General features: G+C 48.3%; 7 protein-coding genes across 7 annotated transcripts; 3 read left to right on the top strand and 4 right to left on the bottom strand.

Annotated features, from left to right (window-relative positions):
* Positions 1 to 193: 193 nt before the first annotated feature.
* N7503_009492 (PEX11 domain protein) lies at positions 194 to 1,011 on the top strand (the record flags this gene model as incomplete). Its single annotated transcript, XM_057069038.1, has 3 exons — positions 194 to 344; positions 417 to 571; positions 622 to 1,011. 3 exons carry the CDS (start codon positions 194 to 196, stop codon positions 1,009 to 1,011), a joined length of 696 nt encoding a protein of 231 aa, XP_056915649.1.
* A 2,757-nt stretch (positions 1,012 to 3,768) lies between these two features.
* N7503_009491 (uncharacterized protein) lies at positions 3,769 to 4,174 on the bottom strand (the record flags this gene model as incomplete). Its single annotated transcript, XM_057069037.1, has 2 exons — positions 3,769 to 3,805; positions 3,873 to 4,174. The coding sequence occupies 2 exons, from the start codon at positions 4,172 to 4,174 to the stop codon at positions 3,769 to 3,771; spliced, it is 339 nt and encodes a 112-aa protein (XP_056915648.1).
* A 1,440-nt stretch (positions 4,175 to 5,614) lies between these two features.
* On the bottom strand, positions 5,615 to 7,587 carry N7503_009490 (cytochrome P450; the record flags this gene model as incomplete). Its single annotated transcript, XM_057069036.1, has 7 exons — positions 5,615 to 6,026; positions 6,087 to 6,358; positions 6,412 to 6,659; positions 6,715 to 6,866; positions 6,918 to 7,109; positions 7,184 to 7,316; positions 7,392 to 7,587. 7 exons carry the CDS (start codon positions 7,585 to 7,587, stop codon positions 5,615 to 5,617), a joined length of 1,605 nt encoding a protein of 534 aa, XP_056915647.1.
* Positions 7,588 to 9,776: 2,189 nt separating this feature from the next.
* Positions 9,777 to 10,136, top strand: N7503_009489 (uncharacterized protein; the record flags this gene model as incomplete). The annotated part of the gene is made up of 1 exon (XM_057069035.1): positions 9,777 to 10,136. One exon carries the CDS (start codon positions 9,777 to 9,779, stop codon positions 10,134 to 10,136), a length of 360 nt encoding a protein of 119 aa, XP_056915646.1.
* A 498-nt stretch (positions 10,137 to 10,634) lies between these two features.
* Positions 10,635 to 11,414, top strand: N7503_009488 (uncharacterized protein; the record flags this gene model as incomplete). Its single annotated transcript, XM_057069034.1, has 1 exon — positions 10,635 to 11,414. One exon carries the CDS (start codon positions 10,635 to 10,637, stop codon positions 11,412 to 11,414), a length of 780 nt encoding a protein of 259 aa, XP_056915645.1.
* A 153-nt stretch (positions 11,415 to 11,567) lies between these two features.
* On the bottom strand, positions 11,568 to 12,271 carry N7503_009487 (uncharacterized protein; the record flags this gene model as incomplete). The annotated part of the gene is made up of 2 exons (XM_057069033.1): positions 11,568 to 12,089; positions 12,236 to 12,271. 2 exons carry the CDS (start codon positions 12,269 to 12,271, stop codon positions 11,568 to 11,570), a joined length of 558 nt encoding a protein of 185 aa, XP_056915644.1.
* Positions 12,272 to 12,588: 317 nt separating this feature from the next.
* On the bottom strand, positions 12,589 to 13,620 carry N7503_009486 (D-2-hydroxyacid dehydrogenase family protein; the record flags this gene model as incomplete). Its single annotated transcript, XM_057069032.1, has 1 exon — positions 12,589 to 13,620. The coding sequence occupies one exon, from the start codon at positions 13,618 to 13,620 to the stop codon at positions 12,589 to 12,591; it is 1,032 nt and encodes a 343-aa protein (XP_056915643.1).
* Positions 13,621 to 14,292: the final 672 nt, after the last annotated feature.

Raw genomic sequence — 14,292 nt, 5'->3', positions numbered from 1 at the left:
TATTGAACTTCTTACCAACAGTGCACTTAGTATTTTTTGCTCTTTACCGTCCCTTCACACGGTGAAGAAAGCTGAATAAGCAAATCCAGTCTAACTAGGGAGGTCCTAGCGACTAGCGCGGCACCCATCAACACACAACCCTCACCTGTCTTTGACAATAGACAGTTACAAAATATCTCATCAACGACCTCCAATGTCCTCAAAACTCACCCGCTTCGTCAACAATGGCGCTGGTCTGGAAAAGACTCTACGCCTGATCCAGTCCGTAGCGCAGATCGCCGCAGTTTTCACAGTCGGCAGTACTGCCGTGCAATTGACGACCGCCAAGTTGCAATTGGCTCTGAGTAAGTAGCCATTGGGCTCTCAACACATTGTAGATTGATATTCAGGGGTCTGGGGGTGCTAATATGGATTAGCTCGACGATTCTTTCGCTTCTTTGGCTTCCTCCAATCGTTCGAGCGGGTATCTACCCTCCTTACGAACGGGAGTATTGGATCCGTAGCCGGGTGGATAGACCTCGCCAAATGGACCTGCTTCAGTCTGTACTTTGTACTTGAGGATTTGACAATTGTATGTATTATTGCTAGGTACATGCGTGAATATGGCTAACATGAATATAGTTGCATGCTATGGGCGTCTATGCGGTGCCATGGGAGGAACGGGTCATGCGCGAGGCCAATACCTTCTGGTTCTTTGCAATTTCGTTCTCGCTTGTTGGCTCTGTTTATGCGCTTCTGTTCTCTGGGGCTGCTGAGCAGAAGACCAAGTCCAAACATAGTGAGAAGAAGATCAACGAGAAGACTGGAAAGGCTGAGAAAGCTGCGGAGGCTGAAAAGCCTGCGCCTGGTGTTAATACATCGTTGTTTATGAAACAGATTATGGTGGATGGGTGTGATATTTTACTCCCCGTGACACTTTTGGGTTGGTATCATCCTGGAGATCTTGTCGTGGGTGGCACTATGGTGTTGAGTACGTTGTTGACCGGGTCGAGCATTTGGGCTCAGGTATGAGCATGGCTAGGTGTGTTTTGAAAGCACAGTAGATATATATATAGATATATGGATGGATAGATGTGTAAACGTACAACGTTGAATGTATGAGCCACGACTGAATTGAACATATGAGATACGAGCCAGGTCCACGTGGACTATGAAGCTATCCATGTTTTGATAGATGCCCTAAAATTATATTCTTGAATTCCTGTTGCCTATGGCATGACCTGTGTTTTTTCAGTCCGTAGTCATCAGGTGCAAAAACTGAATTGAATCAGATAGCTCATCCAAAAAAAGAAGCTCCACTCCCAATGGAAGGGAGACGAGGCAAAAAGTTGGACTCGCGGGGAATCGAACCCCGGACCACTCCCATGCTAAGGGAGTATTATACCACTAAACCACAAGCCCAATTGATGGATAGTGTGAAAATGTTATGTTATATGAAGTAACGCAGAAATATTGATCGACATCTTGTCATGCGAAACGCGAAAGTCAACCCTACTTGCACAAGGTGTCAGACGGATATAGTATGGGCACAATTCGGGTATGCCTGTGCCGAAGTTGTGCCGGTCTGTGCCCGTGTGGTCCTGCCATTTGGGGCCGAGATATTGATATTTTTCTCAATCACTCTTTGTGCCGCTTTCCCTTTTCAATGCAAGGTTGGAGAATTTTGATTTGATGTCACAACATCACTGATTCCGTGAGTATCTGCCTTCTACCTTTCTAGCGATTCCTTCATATCGATAACGGAGATTTGGACTCCCTTATTTGTAGGGGCATTGGCGGCGACGCTATTCTATCTGATAGACCAGGTAGGTGAGCCACATGTGTCTCCTATGGATGTGTCGCTCTTCCTGCTATGGCCTACTGGACTAGTTTGTTATCTGATTCGCTAAAGTTTCTGTCTCGATTGGCCTCTACCTGTAGTGACTGAACTGCCTAGATGGTCGATTGTCTTAGTCCTATGATTAGCTGGCATTTTTGCGTTCGGTCTTATATGTATGTAACCCGTATGCTCTAAAGCTTAGAGATTATTATGGCATTAGTAGCAGTTACAGAGATTATAAAGCCAAATTCAAAGGGTGCAAAATTAAGGATACCCTTAGTTCCCCAATGTCATCCATCGCGCGACAGGCCACCAAGATCTTCACCCTCCAAGTCGTACCCACTGGGTTTTTAGAAGATGCATTTTTTCCTTCTCCAAACGGATAAAGACCTCTAAATCTCCACTTGGAAGCCGTGGAAGCACAATCGGATATCTTTTATTTACCAACCGCGGTAATCGCACGGCGTCACAAGCTTTAATCTTGCCGCCCCAGTTCAAGTCGTAAATATCTTCATCGGCCCATGAGACGATTGAAGGGCTGTCATTATGAGGACCAAGTCCTATGTTACTCACATCTCTTTGAGCAGCCAGATGTTGAACCACACTTCTCATGCTTTTCTCGTTCACCATAGTTATGGCTTTTCGTATGGCTGCTGCTACTCTTGCTAGAGGGGGTAAGAATATGTCTGTATCAGTGCTAGTAGCAATGCACCTCAAGTCACTTTCTCTTGCTGTTGCCAACGAAACACCAAAAGCAGTGCCAAGGTAGTCTCGCGGCAGAGGAGGTCTGTATTTATGGCGGAAATTGACGGGAATGCGTATTACACGCTCACCATTCCCAGGCTCTGGAAGACCAGTATCATTTCGAGGCTCTGTGATTACAATGGCACTCCATAGTATTGCTGTCAGAATGTCGCCTTTTGAGACCCAGGGCGTGCCACAGGGAAGAAGCCCAATAACTTGGTTCTTCATAATTTCCAATCCTTGCCTCTGGAATTGAAATATCGAACTTTCCATCTCGCTAGATGCTGGGATCTTTAAATCGCCTCTTTTATTAATGTTTTGCCGGACATGTAATAGATCAGGGCAATATTGCGAAGAGTCGGTGGGTGCGAATATTAATGTTTCACGGTTTATCCAATTAGCTGAGAATTTAACAGCTCTGGAACTGCCTGTCCTGCAATGTGAAGCCCAGATACTAAGTAGAGCGCCGAACCCTGTAATGTCCGTGGTTGAATGATGGATGCTCACACCTAGAAGGTAACCATACTGCACCAGTGATAGAGTTGCCCTAAATACTGGTAATGGATATCCGTCTGCATTTTCCTCCGTAGGGAATAGATCAAGCCCATCCATGGATGATGGAGCGAAGTTCTCCGACTTAAGTGAACAGTAATCCACAATTGAAGATAGATCCTGTATAAAAAACAGGTTTTCCAAAGTCTGGTAAGGCTCGCTCAATGCGACAGAGCCCTTTGGAGTATCTCCATCGACGATTCCACAGGCCAAGTATGGGACATCTGTTAGGGTACCGACAAGTCCATCTTTCAGAATTTGAGGAGTTTGCGGACTGGATGAGGGAAAACAGAGGATTTGACGGATATACGATCGAGGCATCATCCAGTCAAGAGGGGAAAGAGGCTTGTTTTGTGTGATATTAGACATTTTCCGATGCTTCTGTCTTTCGACAAGTTTTGGTGAAGTGGAAGATTCGCATAGGTGGGGGCTCAAAGCGCCCGCATAAGCACGCGGGGAATCGATAGTACTTAGTGCTTACAGTTCTAGCGCGAATCAGATCATGTTACAGGCTAACCAGGATCAGCTCAGAACTACCTAATCAGACACTTTGCCCAAGATGTACGAGAGTTATGGATGGAATATTCCGAAATCTAAATGAAGTTGAGTTCGTACTGACACTAATGTCAGGCTAGATTTCCTAATCTTATTCATCACCTCCTGCCAAATTCGTCTGCAACCTCCAAAGCCCTATAGCACTTGCGTCCCAAAACTTACGCAATGCTTCTAATGGAAGCAAAGAACCGAATTCACCCACCCAATGTTGGAGTTGGTGCAACCCCAGGTTTGACCCTTGTGATGGCCCACATTCTCCGACGCACCACTGCAGTCCTTGCCAGTGAACAAGGTGCAGTAGGTGCCACTTTCCTTGCCAGCACTAATACCAAACGAAGCAGCCCCGCTGTTGAGGTTGGTGCAAGTTCCCTCGATGCTGGCTCCCAAGCCCTGGAAGGCGTTGCAGCCACAGCCATTGCAGGTGTATGCGTAGAACGAGTCGGCGGCTGCCAGAGATGCGTAGCTGACCAAGAGAATAGAAGGGAGAAGATTCTTGAATTGCATGGCTGAAGGTTTTACTTAGTGGTGATGCCAAAATTCATACTGATTGTGTACCTACTGCCGGTATTGGAGGTTCTTTTGAGGTAGAGTATCTGAAGATGAATAGTTGATGATTCTGTAGTATGAAATGGAACTGATGATACTTTATTGAAATTACTGAAGGGAGACTGGCTTTTATAGACGAAGTTGACATGAAAGCATGTTCCGTTTTCCACCATTAGCGGCGAGCCCAGCAAGGCCAAAATTTGGACAGTCCAATTGAAGTGCAAACTATGGCCAGGTAGGGCGACCCATTTGCCTATTCAATATACCTTGTTGCGAATGTATGCTTGGTCATTTCTAGGTGAGTCGTATAGTTGAGATGGAGGCTAGTCAGCTGAGCTTTATTAGGCATCCCTGGTGCCTAGCTATATCGTATTAGAGCCAGAGGACCTGCTATATCGGGTTAGCCAAATCGACGCCATTGACTATTCAAGATACATTGATGCATATTCTCAGAAAGGTTTCAAACAGGGGTGTATTCAAGATCGACGCTAGTCAAGTAAGTCGAAACAGTTGCCTATTGAAGATGCCTTAGACCCTTGATGCATATGCTTGGCCGATCCTAGAAGAGCGGTGAAGTTGGGATCGGGGATAGTGAATTGACTAAAAGTTCCAAGCATTACTAGGCCTCCTGGGTGGCTTGACTACAAGCCGAAAGGACTGCTTACCCGTGGAGACCAGGTAGTAAGCCTACATGGACAGGGTCCCTGCATGGATCAAAGGGTCTCGTGGTGCCACGGCCAGGGATACATCGGATGACCCCCAAATTAGCATGACATGCCGTCGTTGGAAAACACGTGGAGACATAAGCTGAAGAGGTGTGGAAAACGTCTAGATCGCTATTAGTCATTGTCTCGATGGAGTCTCTTACCGCAGGTATCCGCTTGTTGGCGTTAGTCTGACCCTAGGCTTACAGGGGTTCGCTCCTAATGCCACTCCTACATCCACTCCTGCATCCGCATGTGCCGTAGGACTCGGTCACCGAAGCGAAGCCGGATGTCATTTGTACCTCACTCCGATCAAACCACAGATTACTCAATTGACACTTGTACAATTATGAGAAGCCACCGGAAGGAAATACAATGTGCCTGCCGCATAATGTGTAACATTGGATTGAGGGAATAAATCAGAAGAAAAGACTTAACGCGTTTACTAATGCAAAAAGTCAAAAAAGAAAATGCATCATCCGTGAATCGAACACGGGCCTCGTCGATGGCAACGACGAATTCTACCACTAGACCAATGATGCTTAGTAATATGGAAGGAGAATTCAAAATTAGTTATATAATGTCCCATGTCATCAGTAGACCCGAGTCCGCCAGGACAATCCTGTCACGCATGTAAGGAGATACTTAGATCCTTAAGGCCTTTCATAGGCTCACACGAGCAATCCATGAAGCTTTACAAGTAACACCCTTGAAATGGGATGCTATCCAACTCAGAACCATCACCTTGCTCCCATGGGTGTTCATGCTCCACGGCCAGTATCAGTTCTTCATGCGGAGCGCTCCGAGGCACAACCTGCAGCTTGCACGGGACCGGATGGCTGATAACCCCAGGCTGAAATTCTGCTTTCAAATCTACCTCGACACCGTTCTCTACAGGTTTGCTGATTTCAAACACTGCGAGGGATTTTGCAACGCTGAGCCATACTGTAGTATCTGCCAAAATTCGGCCAGGGCAGACGCGACGCCCAAAGCCGAACACGAAATTGTGCGGATCAGCTTCAGGTTCCCGGCCATCGACCTCCAAGAAGCGCTCTGGCTTGAAGGCCAGAGGGTCATGATATAAAGCAGGATCGTGCATCATACCCCTATGATGCAGGTTAAATATATACCTTGTGGAGAAACCTTGGGAGAGTATGGAGACTCACCAAATATTTGGCATGAGAATAGACCCTCTGGGGATATAATATCCATCGTACATGTCGTCGGTCGTGGACATATGTGGGATCCCCATCGGTACTACAGGGTGCCAACGGAAGACCTCCTTGACCACTGCATTGACATACGGCAGTCGATCGCGGTCTGCTAAGGTGGGAAGTCGATCAGTCCCAATCACTTGATCAATCTCGCCCCGTGCCTTATGTTGAGCTTCTGGATTCAATGCCATAGCGAGGAAAAAAGTTCCAATTGACGACACGGTCTGATCCATGTTAGCAAGACTGCCAATTATAAGAAGGCAAGGGAGTTTCATACAGTGTCGGCACCTGCACCATAAAGCGATGCGGCTGTCCATCTGGCAACCAGCTCCTCCTCTGATCCGGGGGATGGAATCCCATTCAATTTGAATAGATCAGAGAGAAACGAGGGCTTATACTTGCCATCTTTAATCCGCTTCTGAACAAGGGCGTAAGGCTTTTCTGCAACATCCTCAAGGCTTCTCCTCCACTTCTGTGCGGTTCGTTTGAACCCAGCGCCCGGAAACCAGGCTGGTATGTATTTTACTGAATCGGTATTAGCCTTAGGGAGACAACAGAAAGGAGGGCAGGCTAAACTTACATGCCGGTATGATATCTACAAGCCAAGTACCCGGGGTCGAGGCAAGTGAGAATTGCTCAAGGGCTACATTGACAAGATTTACCAACAGATCTTGCTTGTGCGGCTCAACCCTATAACCATATGTTATTTGAAGAATGACTGCTCCAGCCTCACTAAACAATTTCGTTATGATCTAATCGATGTTATGTGGGAAGGTTACTGACGTCTGGATATGCTGCGTAATATTATCTTGGTCCTTCAGGACACGCCACAACAGGCGAAGGGCTTCGACCTCCTGCAATGGAGCATACTGTAAAGCGACCCTTTCTGAGCCAAAGTATGGTTTTAAAAGCTTTCGATATGCCTTGAAACGGTCCGTGTATGGCTGCATAGATATAGCATGCCCCCAGCCCACCCTGATATCATGTTAATGTTCGGTCCGATGACTTGGTCCTCGTACTGAAATTTCAAAAAGGGACTGTCAACTCACATTTCAGAAGCAAACACCATGTGTGGCCGTGAGGAGTGCAATGAGGCGCGCTTGCGTAATAGTTCTGATGCTATCTGTGTATCATTGAGGATTACGATCGTCTGTCCCATCACTGTGACGGAGCTGATTGGCCCTACAAAAACGTTTCTCCATCAGCAATAGACCTCTACAGATAGAGACTTCGGTCAACCGGGGTTCTTTGATCTACCATATAAATCCTTATGCTTGAGCCAATGCATCCAATCTTGCATGCCTGGAGGCGGTAGGTCGGCGATGTTGCCCACGATTGGCTTAGGTCGAGGGCCTGGGGGCAGTGGCCCTAAGGGCTTTTTACGTCCCACCCATAGTTTTGTGATGTAGAGAGCAAATAGCCCCAGTATAGCCTGCAAGAGCGCCTTGAACATGTTGACAGATCACAAAATAGAAAAGTGGGAATGGGGCTGCAGAAGAGAAGAAAGTGCAAGTCCGTCTCGCACATGAATACGCGCCCAATGAGCATTCATTCATCTCCGTCGCTCATTGGTACTTTTGACCTTCTGCAGTGAGCGGCATGTGTGCAGCCAAGGGAGTGCATTGGCAGTGGTTCCCGCAGTTCAAAGGTGCCGGACGAACCACGGCTGTCTGAGTTTTGGAATGTATCTCCGGAGAACTCGCCAGCTCTTTCAAATGCCGTGAGACGAATGGCATTGATATTGTAAAAGGGATTAACTCGCATGGTTCTTCACAAGTGACATGTAGGCTGATTGGAAGAATGACCTGAAGATTCCAGATCGGTACGAAACATTGCTCAATCATCGTCGGTAATTTCTCCCTCTGTAAATTATCGACCAATGTTCCAGGGCCCAGACCGGTCATATGCAATTGGAAACAGCTGGTCTATTGAACGGTTGCTCAGGGGGTCCACTACTGCGTCCGCTGCTGCATCCGCACGTGCCGTGATTCGGTTACGGAAGTGAAGCCGGAAGCCGCTGGCATCTTCATTGGTTGATTCCCTAGGTTCGTATTACGGCAACAGTTAGATAACTAATTAGTGAACTAAGTACAGTTAGATAAGTTACTAACGCAAAGGAAAACACGGAAACACGTCAGCACTAACAAAGTTCCCGTGCGGGACCATGGAATATCTATTTGCTAAGTGACATGAAGTGATACCAAATTGACAGAGATGCAAACAAGACACAGCTGAAGCAGAGAATACGAAAAATAGGGAAATGGAGATTGTTAGGGTGTTGGATTTTTGCATTTTCTAACATCAAGCGGAAAGCGCGATCTAACTTCTTTTGTTTTAGGAAGGCGCGATGCGGCCGAGTATACCTCCCCAACCTCTTATTTGAAATCAAAATCTTCTCTTTATTGAATCCTGATTGTTCACTTCGCTCACATCCCTGTGGCTATAGAATAAATTGGGAGACCTTTGTATTGGATAATGGTAGGTCATGTCATTAATACAGCATGCACGACAAGGCATGTTGAAGCTCTAGTCAAACGGAGGGTTCAGGGAGCTGGTGAGAGCAGGCGCAGGTACTGCGCTACGTGTTCCTTCTAGCAGATTTTCACGCGTTGCAGTTTCATCGTAGACTAGACGGTGGTCGGGACCGATCACCATCGAGGGGAGTAGATTGACAATGTCGAAGTGGGGGTTGCCGATAAAGCTTATGGTTGCCATTCGTGCCAGCGCCTTAGAGGGCGTGGAAAGATGTTACCTCTCTTGCTAAAGGTGAGGGTAGATGGAATAACCACGGTAACACCACCAAAGACATTGAAGCATCGTTGCTCAAAAGGTCGGAAATCAGTGCAAATTCTAGCTGACCCTGAGCGAGAGCACTGGTAATAGCAGGACTTTTCCGCTGCAATTCGAAAACATCTTGTTCTTTGCGAAAGACAGTACGGACACGGTATTTCCTCTCGAACGCGGCAGTTAGAGTCTGGAATCCTATATACCCGGTAACCCCAGTCATCTAAAGGATACGTCAGTCCTGCTAGTCTGTGAAACGAGGAGTGGACTCCTCACGAGGAGCATCTCGCTCTCCCTGTGCTTTATCTTTTCGGTCATTTTGGGCAATTGAAAGGTCTAAGCACCTGATTGATGTCTTGAGGTTATTCTAGTATGACCAGATTAAATGAAGGTTGTTTGGTGAGATTATATATGCTAGCTGCTGTCAAGAGTTCATTAAATTAGCTCATGCCTGCCCCACCAGTCTTATCGCTTAGCGAATTTCTGGGTCATTCAATCGCATGGAAAAGGGCATCACGGGCGTTGCAGCCTGCTCTTCTACCCCGAGTACCGATACCCCTACGAAGTGATTACGGGCTCAGCTGATGAATCTGATAAACCCTTGTAAGGGACCTTACCTTAAAATTCATTATCTGCATAATCGAGCTCTAGAAAGCCTTTACTTCTTGGATCAACACTAGGTAAGGTCTACCATGAACGTTGCTCATATCGTAAGGTCATGAGGAATCCAGGCCGATATCAGAAGCTGGAGGCGAGGTCGTAGAGCATCAACTGGTATATGCATGTGCATTGTTCTCCTTTCCCTGCTTTGTTCACAACAACAACCACCCACCATATCCTCCACACCAACCTAACACAATGTTCGGCGATATCAAGACAGCGTTGACAAAGAAGCGCAACAAGCCGCGCCTGCTCCTCGCCCTTTACGCGCGGCCCAAGTACCCCGATGCCCCCCACTATGCGCTGCTGGTTACCCCGAATATCAAACTCGGGGCTCACAAACTAGGAGCGGACCCAGAGTCCATCGCAGCGACCAAATACCATATCAAAAACACCCTCCAGAAAGTCAAAGATGTGCTCTGCCAGCCATGGGTTTATGAACATGTTGACGTACCCAACCTAGATCGGGACCACAATATTCTCGTGTGTACAGTCATTGCAAAGGTCCTGTCGACGGAAAGCCTAGAGAGGATCATGACGAAAACCTACATCTACTAAAAGGACGATCCCATACAATTCAAAGCACGCGACTTCGACTGCAAGATGTGGTGCCATGATGCCTATGAAGAACTTCAAAAATCAGGGGTCATTGTTGGGTTGGACTGGCGCACAGCCGAAGGCGGTACGAGGGCTGTGTTGAACCAGAGACATGGCGAGGGACGATGGGGCTCGTCTATCACCGGCACATGTCGTAATACCCCCTTCGTTCCCATTGTCGATCTATTGAGTGGGACCCTCATTCGGGGTCAATAATCTACCATTCAGCAAATGGGCCATCTCTGGAGAGCGCGAAGTGGGCACAGCCCACGAATACGAGGCACGGATTAACCTTTGGAACGCGATCGACGGAACCGTGGCATGTCGTGCCCCGTTTTCCCAAAGAGGCAATCTCGTATTCAGATTCAAGATGACCATGACCTCAGTGGTATAAATGTCCCTCGATCAACCACCAAATGAAAAAGAGAATGAGCATGAGAAAATTCAAATCAAAACATCATGTCTACCACAGCTATGACAGCCCAAATAGATCAGAAAGAAAAAGAACTTTCTAATACGGTCTCTGCTAGCACTTCAAGCACTCTCTGTACATTCAACGCGACCAATGATTCAACCCTGTTTTACCCTTCTCGCACCTTGATTGTCGATGCCCGAGGGATCAGTTGCCTTCGTTTACCAGGTCCCTCAAGGCAAACCGAAATCACGATCGCCCTTGCAGACGGAAGTACCGGCTATGTTTCCACTCGCAACAAACGCTGGTCCGGTGATTGCATTCTCTCGCACCCTAAACTTGGAAATCTGATCCGCACAGATTACTTCTTCGGCCCGAACCGGGACCCCATTCTTCGTCTTTTGCAGACCTCCGATGTTGTCCCGGAGGAAGTAAGAGTGTCGAGCAAATGGACTTCGCGCTCGGCTTATTTCACGATGCCCAATGGTACAGAATATGAATGGGCTTATGCAAAGCAGAAGGGACCCGAGGGCCAGAAATTGAAATTGATTGTCCTTGATGCAATCTCCATGGATGATAACGAAAAAGTTACCAAGCACCGTCGCGTTGCCCAACTTGTGCGCAGCTCTGACACTCGTACGCCTGGTACATCTCGGCGCACTGCTGGCAATGGCGGGCAACTGCAGATCGACGACGAAGCGCTACATGCCTTGCAACTTGACGAATCAATCATCGTAGCAACATGTCTCGTCATGCTGAAGAAAGAGATCGATCGGCGGCGCATGATACAGGCTGCAGTCATGGCGGGTGCAGGTAGTGGTTCTTAATTCTTAATACATTCTTTCTTGAGCTCTGTTTCTCTTCAATTGACGCCGGCATCTATTCTTTTGATCTAATTTTCTATACAACTTTGGTATCTCAGACGAATCGTAGTAATCGGGTACCAGCCCACATGCCCGCATTGAATAATCTCCCCCATCTCACTGTCCCTTCAACATAGCCTCAATATGCGGGTTCAACCAGTATTCTCCCAACACATCGGCAGGCATAGTCTTGGCACCGGTGATTAAACCCCGGCACACACTCGCACCACAAGTGCACTGGAATGGCTGATCCATATCCCACTCTGTGCTCGGGTAGAAAAATGTTAAGGCATCACCGGCCTTCAAAGGCCGATCGTCCACGACCCGTACCTCCATCCGAGACATGTCAAAAACAACTGATGGCTCACAAGAGTGATTGCAGTAGACTAGGTCTGAGTTCAGCTCGATATGGGTGTCTGGCCCGGTCTGCACGCTGGTGTAGGCTTTCTTCCCTGGAGTGGCAGTGGTGATTTTGGCAAATAGTGCACCGGCGGGGAGATCGATGAGAGAGTAGGCCCCACTGCAGAAGGCTTTGTCGCTGCGGTTGACTTGTAGTCGGTCGGGATGGGTTGGAGCGGGGAATTCACTGCGAAGCGCGGGGGGTGGTGGGGACGGGGTCTGCGGTAGCCATTGTGGAATCTTGGTAGATGATTAGGAGCGGATGGAGGAGGAGGATGAGGAGGAGAAAGAGGAAGATGTATGTGTGTGTGTTCGGTATGTAGTATTATGGGGAAAGACTAGAGGCCACGGTACGGTCCATTGGTCGCTTTATACTCTGTACTTACTTTCCCTTCAGCCGAGGGAAGGCGCTGTGGAGTCATGGCCAAGAACGTTGGTTTTTCCGCATACCGAGGCCTAAACCTTCTCTACCTGATGAAGTCATCCGCGGCCTTACCGGGCAACCCGAATGTTGACTAGTCCGCGCTCAATTGCAGACTGATTCGATTAGACTCCACGGAGATCGCGCTAGGGAGGTTCTAGCGGGTGATCGGCTCCGGTGTGATTTCGGGGAAATCAGGCTACAAAGGGGAAAACAGCCGTGTGTTGCATGTGAATTGGTGGGGGAGTGACTAACAGAATTGGAATGACACGGGTTTCACTCAATGGATTTAATTATCTACCGAACTCGGGGCTAGGTTCAATTCATTTTGCGTAGTAATGCTTCGCCATTTAACCATCGCTCCAGGTTCTCTGCCACCTCCTTGTACCATCCCCGCAGCAGATCTTCCTCTCCGTATCCCATGTGCGGGGTAAGAAGAACATCACTACGCCCATCCTGACCCCAGGGAGTAGTGCGCCATGGACTATCCAATGGCAATGGCTCCGGATCAAAGACATCCAACGCAGCACCCCGAATCTGACCAGCGTTCAAAGCAGCCAGGAGCGCTTTCTCATCGATCAATGGGCCACGCGATGTATTGATGATAATAGCAGTAGACTTCATGGTCGCCAATTCGGGCGCATTCACGATGCCGCGACTCCGCTCGGAAAGCACATTGTGGACACTGACGATATCGGCCTGCGCGAAGAACTCGGTTTTAGAGGACGCAACCTTGAAACTGCCAACGGGGAGGCCCTGTGCCAGCGCCTGCTCATCCGCTTTCTCCTGGGTTAGGTTGGCCGACCAGGCAATCACCTCGACGCCGAAGGATTGGATGCCGATCTTCCCCACCTGCGACCCTAGCTTGCCCAGACCTAACAAGCCGAGCTTCTTGCCGGAGAGAGTGAATCCCAATGATCCTTGCCACGCGCCCCGTTTAATTGCCGCGTCATCCCGAGCGACATTTCTCGCCGAGGCCAGAATCAATGCCCAGGTATGTTGTACCGTACTGTTCACGCCGGGCGGGCGCCCCTCAGTACCCGCGACAGGGATACCCTTGTCGGCAAAGGCCTGCAAATCGAGGGAGAGATTCCGTGTGCCGGTTGTGAGGAGGATTTTCAGGTTTGGAAGGGCTTTAATTGTTTTCGCGGCAAAGGGAGTTCGCTCGCGCATAGCGAGTATCACGTCGAAGGGTTGGAGGCGTTGGACGAGGGCATCGTGTTGGGTGGGATCGCGGGGGTCGAGGGTCTCGGGAAAGCTGGTGATGTCGATGCGCGACTCGAGGTGCGCAAAGTACGGGGGCGCGATGCCCTGGTAATCGTCTAGGATGGCGAACTTGGGTTTCGACATGGTCTGATTTGTGGTGGTTTGTAGCTCGTGTGACGCTTTTTGTAGAAGCAAACCCCGCATAATTGGAGACGGGGCTTAATTGTCCGGGCGTAAGACCTTAGCCGATCTTCGGGGATGAAGAAACCGTCGTCGCGTCATCGCAATTGATATGTGTGACTGATTTATTTATTTCAAAATCTGCAACAAAGACGGGTTAAGTCAGGTAAACTTACTGTACTTGCATATTCTGAAAGGATCCTTGGGATGGTTGTTAACATTGGCATAGTAATTGTCAGTTGACTACCGAGATCTGTTCTATAGTGGCTAGGAATTTCAAAATCATGATCAGCCATCTAAAAGGAACGTCACAAATAGTACATCTATTTTGAACATCGTCTAGGACTACTGTAAATGTTGTAGCCGGCCCAGTCAGAACACAAGACCCTACTGTGGAGAGCCGGGGCATCATTCTCCGCGATCTTAGACTGCGACCGACCCGAAAGTCATGCCTATTTGAATGTCGATTCGGGCAACACAGTCGCTGGCCAGGAAATTTAAAAGTCTAAGTTTACGTGCAGTGGAAAGATCAGGTTGTCAGCCATAAGCCTCGTCCAGGCAAATACAGGAAACCTTCCAAAACGAGCAAGTGATACGTTGTCTTGCTAAGCTCATTCCACCCCACTGGCAAAAGGC

The sequence above is a fragment of the Penicillium pulvis genome, assembly GCF_028828015.1.
Source record: "Penicillium pulvis strain IBT 33274 chromosome Unknown scaffold_8_segment0_segment0, whole genome shotgun sequence".
Taxonomy (NCBI): domain Eukaryota; kingdom Fungi; phylum Ascomycota; class Eurotiomycetes; order Eurotiales; family Aspergillaceae; genus Penicillium; species Penicillium pulvis.
This window is presented reverse-complemented; position numbering and strand designations above follow the sequence as displayed.